Source organism: Azolla caroliniana, unplaced genomic scaffold, assembly GCF_043228905.1.
Source record: "Azolla caroliniana isolate FFs.n. ecotype wild unplaced genomic scaffold, voAzoCaro1.0.p SCAF_15, whole genome shotgun sequence".
NCBI lineage: Eukaryota > Viridiplantae > Streptophyta > Polypodiopsida > Salviniales > Salviniaceae > Azolla > Azolla caroliniana.
The window spans coordinates 4,854,619-4,874,452 of record NW_028230450.1 but is presented as its reverse complement, the minus strand read 5'-3'; the positions used below and the strand labels follow the sequence as shown (position 1 = coordinate 4,874,452).

At 41.1% G+C, this 19,834-nt stretch overlaps 1 protein-coding gene and 2 long non-coding RNA genes across 3 annotated transcripts; 1 reads left to right on the top strand and 2 right to left on the bottom strand.

The window, feature by feature from the left end:
- Nucleotides 1–1,556: 1,556 nt before the first annotated feature.
- On the top strand, nucleotides 1,557–2,632 carry LOC147854438 (uncharacterized). Its single transcript, XR_015531079.1, has 4 exons — nucleotides 1,557–1,628; nucleotides 1,704–1,849; nucleotides 1,930–2,415; nucleotides 2,509–2,632. It is a non-coding gene; the product is annotated as an uncharacterized LOC147854438 (long non-coding RNA).
- A 4,828-nt stretch (nucleotides 2,633–7,460) lies between these two features.
- LOC147854436 (alpha/beta-Hydrolases superfamily protein) lies at nucleotides 7,461–12,642 on the bottom strand. The gene is made up of 4 exons (XM_087331498.1): nucleotides 12,349–12,642; nucleotides 11,825–12,155; nucleotides 10,757–10,916; nucleotides 7,461–7,977 (listed from the first exon to the last, which is right to left on the bottom strand). Exons 1-4 carry the CDS (start codon nucleotides 12,571–12,573, stop codon nucleotides 7,524–7,526), a joined length of 1,170 nt encoding a protein of 389 aa, XP_087187624.1. The 5' UTR covers nucleotides 12,574–12,642; the 3' UTR covers nucleotides 7,461–7,523.
- Nucleotides 9,719–10,330, bottom strand: LOC147854437 (uncharacterized). Its single transcript, XR_015531047.1, has 2 exons — nucleotides 10,050–10,330; nucleotides 9,719–9,824 (listed from the first exon to the last, which is right to left on the bottom strand). It is a non-coding gene; the product is annotated as an uncharacterized LOC147854437 (long non-coding RNA).
- Nucleotides 12,643–19,834: the final 7,192 nt, after the last annotated feature.

The window sequence follows — 19,834 nt, the reverse complement described above, 5'->3', positions numbered from 1 at the left end:
CATAAAAGGAAGGAATAGACTATATAGAGGGCATCTAATTATTGCAACATGATAAGTAGGATATAACATATGGGGAGATTTGGAAGTGAGGGATTAGGGTTTAGGGTCATAAGGTACATGGGTTGTACCATCACTGAATCATGGAGATCATTGCTCACCATGTCTGATCCACACAAGAAAACCTAGATACACTTGTTGAACTTCGTCATAGTCTCATTCCACTACACCAACTAATCTAATAATTCTACCACAAGCATTAAGATAATGATGATGGAGCTTTGGGAAATCTAGAGCTTGTATTTCTGCTTCAATATGGATGACACATGGATTCAGCCATATTTGCAATCATAATTTGTGTCATGGGTCGATTTTGGCCTCTAGCAAATGTTAACAGATTTTCTTCATCACTTTAAGGTTAGGATGAATGGCATTCTATTTCTTAAGGAACATAACCAAACTTTGGTTTTCAATGAATTTAAGTTGTAATGAGATCTTTTGACAAGGCACATGGTTTAGTGACAACTCAACAATACCTAAAATGCAAATTTTAGTGCTTGATATGTGTAAATGAATGGCATGGCTCCAGTCGTGGCTGAAAGATTGCTTCTTGAGGCAATATCATGGTGGCCAGATTGCGTATTGGTAGCCTCCCAAATGGCACTGAACGTTTGACATTGATTCTTGATTGTCTATTCATGGATGAGACATGGAAACCCTAAACCCTTTTTTATTGAGGTGAAGAGATGTATCATTTCCAACATAATTCAGTAGTTGAATGCACTCTTCTATTTAAAGATTAGTTGATGATAAATGTGCAAGTGAATCATTAGGTAATCATCGTGCAAATGATGTCATTTGCGAATTGTGTGTTCATAAATAACTTATTTTAATGGTTTTGCACATGGTTGGTTACCATTTCACACGTTTAGAGTTAGTAATGTTTACATATGAAAGTTTCCGTTTAGAAATGTTTTGGTTGTTTTGGTTCTCTTCTGGGCTGTATACATACTAAAAAAGGAACAAAGGGAAAGGAGTACAAGCATTGACCATTTCCGAACAATGGGTTGTATATGAATTAGTGATGTAAACATATGCCAGTCTCACTGATGTAAACAATTTTATTTTGTACGGATTTGTGCCAGTCTCAACGACACAGAATTAGCAATGTTGTGTTTGTGTATCTAATCTTTTCGCAATGTCATATGTGATTATTTTTTGTACAAATCTGAGCTAGGATTCACAATGAAGCATCAGTAATGTAAGTTTTTGCATATAACAACTAATGTTGTATTAACTCCAAGTCCTTTGCTTCTTTAAATTGTTCTTTTTTCAGAATGCAATGCTAGTAGCTGCCAACACTGTGAAAGCAGCAACATGTGAAGCAGAATGCCAGTACATATCGAGTGAAAAGGTCAAGAGCATGGTAATATCCAACAAAATGATGCATTTATATTTATCTCTAACTCAATGATCGAAATTATTTGCTTGCTTAATCTTAATATTGTGTGTGTTTGAGTATTAAATTTGGAAAATGTTTGATTACTTGAATGGTGGTAGATGGCTTCCAAGTCCAAGTACAAAGATTGGTGGGATTTCGATAACGGTGACATATATCCAACTCAAGATAGGTATGTCACGAACCAATCTCCCCTAATACTGGTTTAGGGTTTGATGCATGTATGTTGACTCGTGATTTGTTAAAGGGTCTTTGTTAGAAGACATTGGAGAAGTTCGTCAGCCGACATGTCTAAGGGTGGGGAGAGAATGGATCAGACACTAGTGGTTCATCCGCCTCAAATCGAGCCGATACATGCCATGGAAACATTCGACCAAGATGCTCCTCCAAATGGTATGTGGATTTGGTGTCGTTGCAATATGTCAATCTTTATGCCAATCTTTATGTCAATCTTAAATATGTAACAGATATAGAAGGATTATATGCTCCTCACCCAAACTCGTTGTATAAGGTTGGAAGATATGCAAATGGGAACAAGGCCCGTGCGTGTATCTATACTAAGTATTTCCGCCTCTCGCCAAGGTGGTATCACAAAAAAAGTGACATGGAATCACATTTACGCAGGGAACATGGAATAGACATAGTCCTACCACGAGGGATGCGTATAGAATGAGGAGGGTACTCCGGGGGCATGCTTTAATAGCTATGAGCGTCAGAGATCACTCAGAAGATTCATGGACCCCAAAATCAAGTACAATAAAAATTGGCAAACATATATCTGGAAGTTGAAGGTTAGGGTTGTTTCGAGGTACAACTCTATTCCCGTTGAGCTCCGTCTTGACACAGAGGCAGAGTTCGTGGCGCAATTTATGGACAACGAGATGGCCATATACGACACCAAAAAGGATGAGCGTTTGGAGATGTTGACGAAGAAGATAAGATCCGGTTTGGATTCTTATGTAAGTATGAGCGAGGATTTCATTTGAGATATGTGTTGGAGGGTTTATTGGCAGAATTCAGATAATAACATGTGTCTTATTGTGGTGAGACAGTGTAAAAAGGCGGGGATATCCACCCAACTACAAGGTGTGTCCACAGATGTGAGTGAGGCTCTAAACCCATCTGAGGGTGGTGTGTCCACTCCACCAAGACTGAGATGACAGAAGATGTCAGTTCGACGGAAGGAGGTTGAGTCAAACGCTAATCTTTATGTCACCCTAACATTAGATTCAGATGACGCTGCATCGGATGTGGCCACAGTTCAAATTCAGCACAGCAAGGGCATAAGGTTGTGGATCCAAACATCGAATAAACAATTTTCCATGTAGTTTTTATGTGAAATATAAATTAGTATCCTACTAACTGACATTAAGTGTGATATACCTACTCAAACTACATATTTCTATGCATTCAGGTACCAGCTGACCTGCCAACATCTCGATATGGCCCTTGATGTTACCGAGTCAGATCTTGAGACCATGTGCAAGTGTCGTGAAATGACATCGACGTGGACTATGACCTTATTCGCGTTGTTTATGGAGTACTCACTGCAACCCGAGGTGACAGAATGCTTCACCATCGTCAACCCATTGTGGGTGCAGCTACACCAGCAAACAGTGAAGGGGCAAGTCATCCTTAGGAAGGTGGTTGAACGTGATTTTATGTTCATTCCGATCGTGCTTGACGCCCATTGGGTGTTGTGGACGAAGATGTGACATAAAGTTTCTAAGCTTACCAGCAAAGTAGTCTTCTATGATCCATTAAACAACGCGGCGACTGACAGCGTGCGGAGAATGGGAGAGTTGGCGATTCGGACCATTTCATCTGAACCGTCAGACCACACCATTGTGTCTGAGGGTCGACATCACGTATTGCACATCCCAACTTAGCCAAATGGTTAGGATTGTGGCTTTTACATGATGAAGACTATCTAGATGTTGGTGGAAGAGTTCTTACGAGGATGGATATCTCCGACTTTTGTAAGTGTAACTGCAATGCCTTATTCATGTGGATTATGTATAGATGTGTTCTTATACATATTTGGTGACAGGGCACAGAGATGTGGTTCACCAAACGCGAAGTGGATTCACTTCGGATTCATGTGGATGAGTGGGCACGAAGGGTACTAGGATTTGCATCTGCGATCGGTGGCCCCATATTGTAAATTTTGTGTCTGTTGTTTTCAGCACAGATTTTGTTATAGAGCTAATGGTGTAACTATATCTTGGAATCCACACAAATTTTGTATAGCGAGAATCGACTCGTTGTATATCGCGAGTACTTATTAATGGAAAAGTTGTTTACAAAAAGTGTTTATCTCAAGATTGGTTGTTTTAAACTAATCTCAAGTTGTGATCTCCAATTGATTTGATGTTTTAAACCAATCTCAAGTTGTTATCTCAAGTTGGTTTGTTGTTTTAAACCAATCTCAAGTGTAAACCAATTGATTTGCGGTTTTAAACCAATCTCTTCGAAAAAGTTGTTTTAAACCAATCGATCATTCAACCTTTGTAAAAAACATCAATGGCAATAAACCAGGTTGCCCAAACCTCTTAAAATTAATCCTCTCATAACCCAAGTCGCCCAAACCTCTTAAACCTCATTCTCTCATAATCCAGGTCACCCAATCTATTTAAATATGGAAAATAAGCAAGTCACCCAACCTATATTTACCATGTTACGATCCCTCGACGGTGCAACAATTTTGGCATGTATGGAGTCCATTGAAGAAATGAGTCAGACGGTGGTGTATCACGCAGGTGCACCGAAACCAACCAATGAAGAAGACCGTGGATCTGTAAGGAATAAGCAAGCAATTGGTGGAAAAAGGGGAGCATCAGTCAACATTTCACAAGATCTTATTGGCAGCGCCCCAAACACTTCCAAGGCACACACCGGAAAAATGCAAAGAGGCGCAAGTTGAGCTAGGAAGCGGTTGCTAATATGTGCGACAGAGAAGATTCGATGCTTGCATTGCGATGCCTTGACCTTTAGATCAAGGGACTCAAATGTTGATTGTTGCAAGAATTGTGGCCGCATCTTGCCATCATCTCCGAATGAGCCATAAACATAGCTTGAGTGGTTTTGCTGACTAGTGCATTTGGGTTTACAATGTTTAAAGTGGATTTATGTTGATTTATGAGTGCATTTGGGAGTATGTCATATGTTGATTTATGTTTTAAGTTTCTTGTTTCAAGTATGTCACATGTTGATTTGGGTTTACGATGTTTAATGTGGATTTATGTTCAAAGGATGTCATATGTTGATTTATTTTTCAAGTATGTCATATGCTTATTTATGTTTTAAGTTTTATGTTTCAAATATGTCGTATGTAGATTTATGTTTCAAGTATGTCATATTTTGATTCACGTTTAAAGTATGTTATAAGTTGATCTCTGTTTTAAGTTTTATGTTTTTTAACTTTTAACTTTTATGTTTTAAGATGATTATTTGTTTTATGTTAAGTATGGTGAAGATCGTCGATTTTGAATAATTTAAGGTTGGATTTTGTGAGTGTTTGATATGTTATTGTAAGTTTTAAGGGTAATGATCAAGCTTATTTGAAGATTTTGGTCGAAATGATACATTTGGTTGGGCGACCACACAGTTGGGCGACCTGCAAAGGTCAGGGGTGGGTGACCTACAACGGTTGGGCAACTTGCAACAGTCAAAGTTGGGCGACATCTGACAGGTTTTTTTCGCGTGTTCTTCCTTATCGAAATCTGACGGTGCAGATCGCACGCGCCTTCCTTTGAGCGACCTACACCGTCTGTGGCCGCGATTCCCTCGCCAGCCCTCTTTATGATTGATGCAGAATAGACACGAGCATGTGTGCCAAATGGCGATTACACATCACATACATCTCATTCACTCTCACATACATTCTATGCATGTGAGCACATATATAAAGAGATGGAAAGGAACCACCAAGGGATGAGAGAAATCAAATCCTTCGTTTTTCATACTTATAGCCACTAATACACATGGGTCTTGTGTTCGGGTGTTGCTTTTTACCTTTAAAGTACGGGGAACTTTAGTTTAATTTAGACATATTCAAAAGAGAGAAGCAATAGATTACTCGTGAGTCTTTCTTTACCATCGAGTAATTGAGGAAAGATTAATGGAACCACTAAGGAAGAAGTGGAAAGATGTTAAAAGGACAAAAAACCATAATATTACATTGCAACCATCAATCTTGAATGTTGGGTTTATATAAAGCAAGAAAGCCTATTGATTGATTCATCCTTACTTCATTACTAACATGAGTATTTACTATTAACTCCCGTAGAGCCCTAACGCTCCTTCACACTCGATCGCACAACCTAGGTATTGAAGTTGCATTATGGCATCAAAATTAGCCAAATATAAAAGCATGTACAAGCTAGTAGAGAATGGGGATCACTTGCTTTTTACATGCTCTGCATATAGTGCTATTCGAGACAGCTATGATGATACATTAAGAGGGAGTGATAACTTGTGTCACATAAAGAGAACACCTAGAAGGTTGAGCACATCTATGCCTTATTCACACATCAAGACTTGGTGCTTTGAAGTATGAATATCCCTTCTTAGGAAGGAAACATACATCAAGAAAACTTTTGTAGTTAGGTCCCATGTGTCAATATTGGCCTCTCCATGAACGCTAAAAATATCTATCTATCTATTGGTGTATTCTACAATAAACAAATTCTCTCTTGCCATGGGAACATCCAATACTAATATGTTAGTGTCAATGAGAACAAACTTGAATCTTGTGAAAGGGTAGTGCTTCAGTTAACAGAATACATGAATATACTTGTTGGGTTTAATAATCTTGTATATGAGCACTTGACATTGTTGTACATGTGTAACCAATTACGAGTCCAAGAGCATACAACTTTACAGCAGCATCACTTTATTGTACTATTGTTGACACCTTTGTAATACAATAATTTACTCAATTAGGAGATCAAGAGCTTAAATATCTATTGCATCATCTCCTTTATTATAATCACGCTCAAGTGTGCTACAATATAATTGTTGTTAATCCAATCTATTGCTCATTTTGATTTGCTCAATCTCCCAAGCAGTAGATGGGAGAATCTTACAAAAACAATATGCAATTGGGAATTAGATGCAGAAAGAATAGGCCAAGAGAATAAAGACCCATCCAACGTAAAGAATGAAACGACTTGTAGGCATAGCAATAGAGGCATTAAGATATGCATATTCATACCTGCTTTAAAGGCTTCTTATTCCATAATGCCATAAACCATTTAGGGTTAGGGAGTAAGGCTACATCTTCTTCATTTATGCTAGTCAATATTCTACTCCCTAGGCATTCAATTCAATCTAGGAAAGAAAAAGGAATGAACATATTTAATAAGTATTAAAATGGTTCAAAACGTGATGATGGTGGAATTCTTCTTGCAAAGGAGTGGCTTAGCATTAATATCATGGGGAGCTATGAAGACACCGAGCAGACTGCTCAAGGACAAATAAATAAAAGCTAATTTTCATGAGGGCTGAGAGCTATAAGTTCTGGAATACCATTAGGGAAATTCAAAGGTCGATTTATGAGGACCCAAAAGATTATAGAAACAGATGCAATCACCAAGAAAGTTGAGAAAAAGCACTAACTGTTGTAAGGGCCTGAGATCAAGTCTAGAGAGTTAGAGCATGTTGCAAGGACAAAAAACCAAGTCTACTGCACCTACACATGAGAAGGGCCTCAGGAGGGATCTCAGAACCTGTTGTGATGTGAAAGGGTTTATGGTTCAAGTCAGTTGAAAATATGTAAATCTCAATATTGAACAACGCATATGTTGAGTTTTGTACAGGCATCACCCACGCAAGGCATGTATGGAGAGCACATAGACTAACCAAAGCTGAGAAGAGAAGAATTCTAATGCCCAAATGTATGAGCATTTACAAAGGAGGAAGCAGAACACTAAAGGATCTTCACAAATGGTTAAGAAAGTCCTAGGAGATGTTGAAGAGCCACATGTGCAAACCAACACATTAACACATGAATTGATGCATTAATAAAATGGTATAATATAAGATCAAATTGCATCGGGGGTCAGACTCAGATAGAAACAAGAAAATTATACAATTCTTTAGAAACCAAATCAGGATACTCTTCCTGAGGGAGCAATGCACCATCTACTTCAACATACTTGGCAACACCCTTAGCACCATTCAAAGCATCCATCTCCGCTTTTGACCTTTTGGGAGCATTTGTGGCTCCTAGAACTAGCAACGGCACTTTTCCTCCAACACTTTCAAAAAGAGACAAGAATTCTTCTCTTGTGGTTACTGGATCTAACAATCCAGTCAGGAAAGCTGCTGGAGCAAATCGTGCACCTTCACGTTTTGTTAATGCAAGCCTACTCTCCAGCAATGAAGGTGTTACATTATCTGGATCAGCATAGACATGAGAGGTATACTGTGTACGGATGTTCTTCGGACTGCTCACCATAAAATTATACATCATCCATCCAAATCCAGGTGCTTGGAGTGAATTCCTTAATAGACTATACCTGTACAAAAAGTCACAGGTAATTTTTCAATCTCCTTTTTTCCCCATTATCAAGCATTAACAGTTTGGTTTTAATTATATTTTTGTTGCCTTTCTTGAGAAACATATAATATACTTGGATATACTATATTAAATAGTCATATGCTCACACCACTACTTAAAAACAGGAACACAATTTTAGTAATTTAATGCTAATAATTGTGCAAGTCTGGTAGAATTCTGTTGAAAACACCTTAGTTGTAGGTAAGATAGGATACCAAAATGGTAATTCAGTGTACAATCAAGTACAAGAAACACCAGCAACTTAAAAACAATGACAACGCAGTTTAGAAAAGGGAATATAAAGCAAAGAAAGGGTGGAAACAGTAGAGAGCTTAATATGTATATACCATGGATAAAAAGGCATTGACTGAAAAGGCAAAAGATAAGACACGGTTTTAAGTAATGAGGAGATATGGCACCTTGGGAGAGGTAACACAATCGTCCCAACGAAATCCTAGCTCGCATCAATGTTGTCTCAAGACTTACAACCTTCCAACGTAATATGTTTTATGAGGGTAGCAAGGCCTCATATTTATACTTCTTCCTAGGCCCATCCAATAGATGTGCTTTCTAAAGGCTCCCATTCATATGTTGTCAAGATCATGGTAGTGCATGCATCTATCATTCCCTCTATTCAATCACTTTAGTCCCTTTCTAACATTAGTAAATAGAGCATTTACACCTGCCCCTATTCTAGTTCACATCAACCCAGCCAAGCCATTTATCCTTGAGGCCGATGTATCCAATTTTGCACTTTGGAGCATTTTGTTGCATGTCAGAGGTGATGGGCAACTGCATCCCGTCACATTTCCTTCATGAGAGTTTGAAGTTGCAAACTCAATTACAAGATTCATGACAAAGGGTTTCTAGCCATTATGGATTCTTTGAGTGATGGCTAATGGCGTCACCTGTTGGAAGTTTTTCCCACCAGATCATCGTCAACATGATTAAAAAAACCTCACATATTTCCAAAATGTGTCTTGAGTTGACAAGCTTGTTAGGTGTAGTTTCTGATACATTTTGATTTCGTGATCATATAATCACCCACGGATGCAACAAGGAAAAAAATGTTTTATTAATGGGATTTCATTTGAGAGAACCTACTTTTGACTATCAAAAGCAAGTCTTCTTGGGTTTTGATCATCTACAAATGCTGGTAGCTAATGTTCTTGAAGCACCTATGGATTCGTGCATCATCGAAGGTTTCTTAGATCATATTATTCTAGAACATGCTTATTGCTCAATATCCACACAATCTCATATAGATTATAAACAACTCAAGTTGCATGATAGGTTACTCTTCAAAATAGTGATATATACACCCCCGATGGCCCTTCTTAAATCCAAGTCTTGCAATACAACCATGATGCACTAGTTCACAAGACTTTACAGCTGGTTACCCAGAAATACTAGTGTCCTTAGATTTATAATTTCATTGAGGGCTATGTTTGCACTTTTGATGTATGTTACGATCTAAATGCCTCGACACATCCGTATGGGTTGTCATAGCCATACCAATTTCCAATAATCCATGGAAACCCATTTCTTTAGATTTCATTAGAGATTTCTCGTATTCCACATGTTTGATGCCATTCACATATTAGTGGATTGGTCCACTAAGACACTTTTGATGTATGTTACGATCTAAATGCCTCGACACATCCGTATGGGTTGTCATAGCCATTACCAATTTCCAATGATCCATGGAAACCCATTTCTTTAGATTTCATTAGAGATTTCTCGTATTCCACATGTTTTGATGCCATTCACATATTAGTGGATTGGTCCACTAAGATGGCACATTCTCTTCTATGCACCAAGACTATCAATAGTCAAGAGATAGCAAACCTAGTTATGAGAAAAGTATTCAAAAATCAGGGTTTCACAAATGACATTAGTAACAATCATGAAACACAATTCATCTCGAAATTTTGGAAACGCTTGTTCAAACTACTAGGAATCTCTTGTAACCTCTCATCAAGCTATTATTCCAAAAGTGAAGGCATAGGGTGAAGGATAGGGCGAGCTCACAAATGAGCCTTTAGAGCTGTATCTTCGTTGCTTCGTCAACTACCAATTAAATGAGCAGGTTGATTTCCTGCATTTTACGGAATTTGACTATAATAATTCAGTTTATTTTTCTATCGGATGTTGAGGTTATCATCCTCACTAGCTATGCTTGAACATTCAGAAGTCTATCTGGCTACCAAAGATTGTATATAATACAACTCCAAGAGATTCCAGCCAAACTTTCTCAACATTTGTGCCACACATGTCAGCTGCAAATCATCATCACTTCGACTCTTCGCCAAATAAACCTAATTCCCATGATGAGGATCATGTGGTTATTCGACGCTTCAATCTCACTCCTTTCTGTTGTTCACATGTTTGCAGGTGGTTGGCAGTTGTTTACATCTAGCAATATCTAGCTATAACTTCCAAGGCCAATGTAAAAAGCTTCACAAGATCATACAACTGAATTTTTTATAGAAGAATGAAGAAGCCAAGAAACATAAATAGAGGCAAGCTCAGAAAAATATATTGAGAAAGTGAAAAGAGATACTCATAATCCCTTCTCAGTCAGATTTTCTACAAAAATAAAGTTACAACTGTGCACGGAGAAGTCCATCAACAATAGGTTGCCTACGTCCCCACTACATTCTTGAAATAGGCAGGGATTTGCCATACATTTCAACATTGCTACTAGGATCTTCTAGAAACTGAAAATTTGTACCAACCTTGTTTCCATTTCAGGTGCCCTGCCAAAGACAATTGGCATTGGTCCTGCCCAAGTAGGAGCTACAGCGGCAATGGCTTGGGCCTTGATCAAATTTTTTTGCGTTGCACGAATAGCCAAGGTCGCAGCATGACCCCCTCCTATGATTATCAGCGGGTTCTCTGTTATAATCACCATCATCATTGCCATCAATTTTTCACATCAACATTATTGCTAGTATCAATTACTTAACACCATAGTTGTTGGTTTTATGCATCAACCCTTCATTATTATTACTCAATGATTCATGACATGTCTAGTGTCCATTGTAAGACCTGAAAAGGAGAACGCAGAATGCAATGCTAAAATTTGGAATTTACTTTGGGTTTCATGCATTTTGAGTTCCAAATGAAGCTCAAGTTTGTCAAAAATACTTTCCATAGTGAAGCTCCATAAAATACCAAATTTGCAAAAAGAAAAAGAAAGAGAATTATATGTACCATAGAATCTATTTTCAAATTTGAAACTCATCGTTCAACCATGTAAAATCATAAAATTAAGTTCCCAAGTAAGTGCCTTTGACACAAAGAATTAACTAAGAATACTGCAAATCTTACACACTGAGTCTGGATTCATACTTATCTGCACACAACGTCAACAAATATCATGCAAAATTACCATTTCTAGGTGGAAACTTTCCATCTGCATTTCCAAGTGTTGGCATGTATTCCCTTGAAAAATGAATGTTTCTTTCCAGTCAGCATTTATATGCAGTATTTGTCCTACTTCATTGATAGGTTGCCACATCTACCCTACAGAAATGTTTTTCTCATCTCGCCTTTCTAATTATATGTTGAAATATGTTCCACTCATAACTAAATATGTATTTACATGGTATCCTTCTTTCGCCATTCACATACGTTCCCTTTCAAATGATTAAATTTCCCTTCTTCAATAATGTGCTGACAAGTGGTCTCTCAACACAAGTTTCTTTTCTATTACTCTCCAATGATATGTTGCCACACATTCAAACCCCTTGACACAGCCACCACAAAAGAAAGAAATGAAATTAGAAAGAAAATAAGCTTACCAGAAACACCGAGGGGACTATTTGCAACCGAGATGAAATCAACGAGAAAAGATTCTAAGGTATCAGCTGTATAATCCATACGTGGGCGATCAGAGAGTCCAAATCCCGGCCAATCAGGTATCACAAAACGCCATCTTGATCCCCCTCGTTCATTCAAATTCCGAGCAACATCACCCCATTCCTCAGTGGTACTCACATCAGAAATGGAAGGAAGAAGAAGAACGGTCTGAATAAACCCAGTTCTATCATCAGTGCCTCCACTGTACTCCTCATAATGAACTTTAAGGTTCAAATCCGAGTTCTTCTGCCATGTCCATGTACCTGTTTTGGGCTATGATAGTATAAAACGAAGAGATGTGAAGGGATGATGAGTGAGATTACCGCAGACAGAAAAGAGTGCAGGTGATGAGTGAAATCAATTGACGATTTCGTATTATATATAGTAAAATAAAACCTTGACCTGGAAAAAGAGTAAAAAATATGATTGAAATTGCCATGAAAACTTGATATAGGCCCGACATTACCTGAATCGATCTCTCCGAAACTGCGGATTGAGCTCTGATGATGGAACGTGTTGAGGATCGGAAATAAGGATTTGGAAGGTTCAAATTTATGCAGCGATGGTGAAATGATGCAGAAGATCTAATAGTAAGGAGTCTACGAGATAGAAGGTGGGATCTTCCAGCATACGATGGGAAAGGTGCCATGGAAGCTTGGAGATTAGAAGCATCACACTGCAGAGTGGCCATAGCCGTCCCAATTCCGCGGTGGGCGCAAGACTCGGACGTGGCTTCTTCTTCTTCTTCTTCTTCTTCTTCTTCTCCTTTCTGGTGCAGGGGTAATTTGGGAATTTCGGACTTAGAGAGGGGCTAGTTTTGTAATTTGACAATGTTCTGTCAATTTAACGCTTGTAAGTTGTGCCAAAGCTTAGATTTGTGTTGTTCTCTCTTTGTTTTCTTTTGATCTAGAGGGGGCTAGTTTTGTAAATTGACAATCTTCTAGCAATTTAATAGTAGTGACTACTTTCTTAAATAGTAGCTTACCTTAGGTGGGTTAAAAAAATTCCCCCAAGTCTTATCCATCTTTGATGGGCTTTTCTAAATCGATTTGATCTAATCCCTTACCCTTCTTATTTTCAATCAATGAATGGTTCGATTCTCCGTCTGTCAGTTGATAATCAGTAAGGGGTTGGAGAAGAAGACATTAAGCATTCGAACAATGGTACATTATTAGACTACTATCACCATGTCTCTCACCTCTCTATTACTCCATACACATCTCTATCCTAGTGGTAGACACTCTCTACTCATTCGGCCAACATTGTATTGTCACGAAAATACATGGTGTGTGAAACATGAGCGGAACCATTAAGTACTTGAACTAGAAAGGAAGGGATGACTTGAGTAGATGGCTTTCAAGAACTTTGAAATTGTCAACTGTTAGCTCTGTCATAATGTTCAAGAGAGACTTTGATAATGTTTGAGAGAGAGAGAGAGAGAGAGAGAGAGTGTGTGTGTGTGTGTGTGTAAATGATTTTATGTGCAAGAGAAGGTATATGAGTTTTTGCATGTATGTGTGAGAATTTGGTTATCATTTGACCTTGTGTGTGTGCAAATTGGTGATAAGCATCCTTACGATGGATATTTCGATCATGGGCTTCTTACTTGTGTGTGTGTGTGGTGTGTGTGCATGCATGCACATACGTAACAATCAGCACGATTCAAACCGTGAAACCATGGCTGAAGAATTTAAACGGTTCAATTTGATTCGATTTAAGTTCAAGATTTTTTTAACGGTTCGATTTCAATTTGGTTCAGTTCGATTTGGGGGATCAACGGTTGAGTTCAATTCGGTTAAAATGGTTTGAAACCATGGTTTAAACAATACAAACAATTGCCACTTGATTATTTTCTTAAATATTTTTCTAAACCTTTTCATTTTTAAGCCTAATTTTGACATTCTTAGGAAATAAAATAAATTTTGATATATTGAAATATTTAAAATTTTAAAATTGAATATTAAAATTTGACATAACTTGAAAACCGGAACCGAATTTAACGGTTTGAAAATCTCTAAAACCATTTTGTTTGAGTTTGGATTTTCTTTAATGGTTCGGTTTAAGTTTCAAAAACTGTTCGGTTTTAAACGGTTTGAGTTTGACACCCTCGAACCAAACCGTTACCAATTGTTACACATACACTCACGTGCATGTGCGTGTCTTATAGATATTATACTTAGGCACATTTGATGAATGATGGTCCTTGTGCCAAGTAATTATTTAGTCTATTTATATTATATTATTTAACACGTTCACATATCTTTTTTAGAACCACGTTTTGCTAAGATTTATTAATAGGGGTACGAAAATAAGCATTCCAAGTCTTTTATAGTCTAGTCCCACATGCCAACCAACTTCAACTTCCAAAAGAAAAAGAATCAAATAACAATAAAAAGTTCTATTCCCATTTTGTTTTACTTTTTTTTTTTTTCCAAAATAAAGCTACTTTCCCATTGGTTAGGAAGGATTATTACAAGGAGACTATACAAGGAAGCTTATACACAAAATGGGGAATCTCCCTCAGATCAAAATCAAGAAAATGAGACTACTTACATAGTTTTTCAAACCGACTACCTAAAGTAAGTAGATACCTATACCTAAAAGCAGTGGCCTTTAGTGTCAGCCAGAATGAGCCGACTCCCGGGGCCTACATCGAAGGGAGGGAGGCGTGAAAGAAGTAAACAGCCATCGTGGGGGTTGGTAGTTCCACCTCGGTCCACTTTCTCCTAGCGTCACCATAGGCGTGTTCCGCCATTTCTGCCAAAAGCGCAACCGGGCAGTGGCCATGTCATTGGAGTGGTTGCAAACCTCATCTAATTGCCCTCGTAGGCAGCTGATAAGCGCGAACCAAATATCCATGATCACTTCCTCTGGGGGTTGTACCCGATCTTGGAAAACCTTTAAGCATCGTGCTTTCCAGACATACCATAAGGTGAAGCCCGCGATCAACCTCCAAATTTCCAGGAACCTAGGGGATGCGGACAACAAGTCTCTCTCGAAGAGGATCTTGCCGATTTGGCCTCCCGTGCATACATAGCACCAAGTATCCGCATTAAAGGCGTCCGTCCACCTATCAGTCGAGTGGTCAATCCATGCCGCAGCACTCCACGAGGCTGTTCCAACCACTTCACATGCCGCAAGGAGGCGAGTGACTCTGTCCCATACCTTTTGAGCTTGAGGGCAATCCCAAAGACAATGTCTCAGAGACTCAATGGGTGAAGAGCAAAGTGGGCAACCTATTGGGCCGCCCCTTTTACCAAGCCATTCCCCAACAGGAATCACATTGTGACCAATCTACCACCAAAAGAGCTTGATTTTTTCAAGCATGTGGAGACGCCAGAGACCCTTCCAAAAGGTAATGAGCACCTCGTCAGGGATGCCCAATGTTCGCCATCCATTACGAATGGGACCATCGAGCTGCAGTTGTAAAGTCCACCCCAATTTAGTGTTATATTCAAAGAAGTGGCAGAGTTTGTCACCATGTTTCCACCTGAAATCCCATGGGTCCCATTCTAGTTCAACGAGGGGACGAGAACCATATACCCATAACTTCCAATGGGGTTCCACCTTAGTAACATCTAGGCCTGTCTTCCAAATGTTATCAACCTCCACCACCATTCGAACCGGAAGCCAAGTGCCCCTACTTTGCCTCTCCCCAAAAAATGTATCTCTTCCCAATCGACTCACACCCTTCACCAACTTAACCATTCCAGCCTCATCAAAGAGACCGAACCATGCATCTTCTCGCACATTCCCCAACGGAACCCTATCAACTGCCTCAGCTATCAGGCTCCGCATCTTCATAGCTCCCTTGAGGGGAGGGAATGGGTCCTCCTGGGCTCCCCTTGGAGAAACCATGCGTCTCCAATCGTCTATAGAGTGAAGCCCTGTCTGCGCCAACTTTCCCCATGCCAGGCCCTTAGGCTGCCCTAACATCATGTCATCGCTTGTTCGCACCTGAGGATTCCAAAATAAAGGTTGTCTAGCCCATTCAATGAGTGTCTCTGGGGTGTGCTTGACCAAATGTTGTCGCACATGACACCACGCCCGCAAGATGGAGTTTGTTACCCTTTCCTCCTGTTGACAAGCCATCTTGGGTGGGACTCCACTCGTGCAACACCAATTCAAGGAGATAGGCCAAGGCCTACCATACTTGGGAGTCCCTGCTTGCAACCTATTGCGAAGTAGTACCTTCCAACACCCCTTACCTGGGAGAAGGCAATGAACCACCAATTTGGCCAGCAATGCACGGCTCTATGTTAAGGGGTCTATGAGGCCAAGCCCCCCTTTGGCTCGCGGCTGCGTTAACCAATGCCATGACACTCTGGCAGTAGCCATTGGGTTGTCCTTACCGGACCATATAAATCCCCTGATGGCAGCCTTAATCGCATGCAAACCTGTCGGGTTCATAATCCAACATGAGACCGAGTGCCACATGGTGGCGAGCATCACTTGGTTCGCAATAAGGACCCTACCAGCGAAGGATAATTTAGATCTACTCCATTGGTTCAACTTCTTGCTTATTTTGGCTTGCACAAGGGACAATTGCGCTCCCTTGGGAATTGCCCTCCCCATAGTAAATCCTAGATACTTGAACATTGTCCCGTTAGGGACCCATGTAAAATCGGCATGGGGATGCCACCTTGGTTTCTCTTGTTCGCTGAACCAAAGGCCTTGGGTTTTATCCCAATTGACCTTGGCACCAATAGCCTGACAAAAGTCCTCGACTAGATGTTCAACCTGCTGCAAATTCTCCTCATCACCTTGCATGAAGAGGACCGTATCATCAACATATTCGGATAGAAGAAGATCTTCACTCGCATTAGGGATGGGCAATCCCCTCAATCCGTTGCTTGGGGCTTGTAAGTAGGCAGAGAACGCCTCGGTTACGAATAGATAAAGATATGGGGCTAGGGGACAGCCTTGCCTCACTGAGCGTTGTAGTTTGAAGGAAGGGCCCCTAGCACCCGCGATCAGCACACTACTGGTAGCAGTCCGGTAGAGGGCAGAAGTGCATTTCCTCCATTTTTGGGGTAGGTCCATAGCTCTCATCACGTTTTCCAAGAAGGGCCAAAGGACCCTATCGTATGCCTTCTCAAAGTCAAGCATCAGAATAGTTGAGCTTGAGACGAATTGATCAGCCAATGCCATGGCTTCCTAGAGAAGCAACACATTATCAAAGATACACCTACTCCTAATAAACCCTGTTTGATTCTCATGTATAATGTCTGGTAAGAAGCTTGCTAACCGTCGCGCGAGGACTTTTGCCAGAATCTTGTAAATCGTGTTAAGGATCGTTATAGGACGACATTGGCGCATCTCCAGGCTTCGCTCTGCCGCTTTGGGAATGAGATAGATCATCCCCTCAGTCAGCCCGGTTGGTATCGTTCCCAAGGACCAAATCTCTTGAACCCCGACTTCCAAGGACGGGATAACAATGTCCCAATGGATCTCGAAAAAATCTCGTGAGAGACCATCGGGGTCGGGGCATGCTCCTCTCCTCAAATCCCTGAGTTCCTCCGAGAGTTCTATACGAGAAATGGGGCTATCGAGCACCATTTCCATCTCTTGGGATACCTTGGGGTGACTGCAAGTCATCACCTTATCAACCAGCTCTACGTTTTGCCTCATATGCACAGGTGCAAGTAGGTCTTGATAGTATTGCGTTGCCATATGCAAAATCTCATCCTTGTCCTCCGTAATTGAGCCGTCTGGTTTGCGCAACTGTTGTATACGTCCACCACCACCCTTGGGAGCCTTGTAATGAAAGAAATGTCGGTTGACCCTATCGTCTATTCTAGCCCACCATGCTGCAGTCCTTTGAAATAAACATTCGGTTCCTCTCCTCCGTCCTTTCCCGAACCTTCATGTAAAGAATCGGATATGGATTCTTGTGAAGCGGAATAGGTGTGAACTGTGTGTGTGTGTGTGTGTGTGAGAGAGAGAGAGAGACAAGGAATACGCAAGGTAAAGATATATTGACAAAGGAGAAAGACTCAACATATTACAAGGTGGGAGGAGGGTGCTTTATGTAGTCACCCTCTCTCTTCATTAACTACAAGCCTCATGGAGCATGGGGAATGTGAAAGCTCATAAGTTATGTGTCATAGAATATGATTCTATGACTCATACTAAATGCTAGAATACAAAGTGGTGACATAATGGTGACTCTTGACCGTTGGAGTGTCTCTTCACTCTCAAGGTGAGTTCACACACTAGACCAAGTTGAGCTTGATTCTCAACACGCCCCCTCAAGCTCAAGTCGGGTTGGTTTCAGACTGTATCCGAAATCCGCTTCAACTGGCGTTCTAGAGTCCGCGTCAACTCGTGTCGATTCGCATATATGCGGAGTTGCGGAATCCGTGCTCCAGCTTGCGTTGTGCGTAGTTGCAAAGTCTGCGCTTCGGCTTGCGTCTTTCTTCGCGGCTTTGTTGCGTGGTTGCGGAATCCACGCGTTATTGCGTAGTGCGCGGTTGCGGAATCTACGCGTTATTGCGTAGTGTCTTCAGTACTCCCCCTCAAGCTTGGCAGGTCAGGGATCGTCGATCCGAGATCGGTCATGAATTGCCATAGTTTGTCGGCTCCTAAGGCTTTAGTGAAGATGCCGGCCGTTTGAAGATTGGTGCTAATGTGTTGTAGGTCGACATCGCCAGCCAGAACGCGCTCTCAGATGAAGTGATAGTGCACTTCAATGTGCTTTGTCCTCGCGTGGAACACCGGGTTCCGAGCCAGATAGATATTGCTCATGTTGTCGCAGTAAAGGGAAGTCGGATCCTTGATGGGTACGCCCAGATCCTTCAAAATCCTCTTGAGCCATACAGCTTCACACGCAGCTATGGTTGTGCCCCTGTATTCCGCCTCCGTACTCGAAAGAGCGACGGTGGGCTGCTTCTTGCTACTCCAGGATATTGCTCCGCTGCCAAGGGAAAAAACAAATCCGGAGGTTGATCTTCTATCGGCTTTGTAGCCGGCCCAATCGGCGTCTGTGTACCCCTCGAGTCGTATTGGCATCGCGGTCTTGTAGAGGATGCCGCAATCCATTGTGCCACTCACGTATCGTAGAACTCGCTTAGCGCAATCCAAGTGAGTATCACGTGGTGTTTGCATGAACTGGCTAAGGAGGCCGACCGGATAACTGAGATCGAGTCGTGTGATCGTGAGGTAGATGAGACTCCCGATGAGTTGCCGATACTGAGTCGGCTCACACACTTTGGTGCCGGAGTGCGCATCTAGTTTGAGATTACGATCAAGCGGGGTTGACACGGATTTGCACTCAGCCATCCCGAACTTGTATAAGAAGTTGAGGATGTAGTGTCGTTGAGAGATCATGATTCCGGCCGGAGTCCGAATTACCTCGATGCCAAGGAAGTAGTGGAGCTCCTTCATGTCCGTCATCTCGAACTTGTCGGAAAGGAGGGATTTGACCTTATTGATTTCGACGAGATGCTCATCTCCAATGACTAGGTCATCCACATATAAAATGATGACGATCGGACTTGCGGAATCGCTTCGTATGTAGAGGGAGTTGTCCGATTTTGACATACGGAAGCCGATTTGATGAAGATATTGCATTATCTTCGAATGCCAAGCACGCGGTGCTTGCTTGAGGCCGTAGAGTGGCTTCTTGAGTCGGCATACAGCTTTCGGATGGGTGCTCGAGTTGAAGCCGGGTGGTTGTATCATGTACACCTCTTCTAATTCACCTTGTAAAAAGGCGTTCTTGACGTCCATTTGATGGAGGTGCCACCCTTTCGCCGCGGCAAGCGCAATTACGGTCCGCACCGTTGTCATCTTTGCCACCGGGGCAAAGGTCTCTTCGTAGTCGACGTCATGCGTCTGAGCGTATCCTTTCACTACGAGTCGAGCTTTGTAGCGGTTTACGGAGCCATCATCGTTATACTTCACCTTGTAGATCCATCTGCATCCGATCGCCTTTTTGTGTGGTGAGGTGG

Bases quoted from the DNA above. Each gene is read 5' to 3' on its own strand.
- LOC147854436 (XM_087331498.1), bottom strand. From the start codon at position 12,573: ATGGCCACTCTGCAGTGTGATGCTTCTAATCTCCAAGCTTCCATGGCA. The intron at 12,156-12,348 runs GTAATGTCGGGC...ATACTATCATAG, and splicing joins TTTCGGAGAGATCGATTCAG to CCCAAAACAGGTACATGGAC. The intron at 10,917-11,824 runs GTAAGCTTATTT...TGATTATAACAG, and splicing joins TAGTCCCCTCGGTGTTTCTG to AGAACCCGCTGATAATCATA.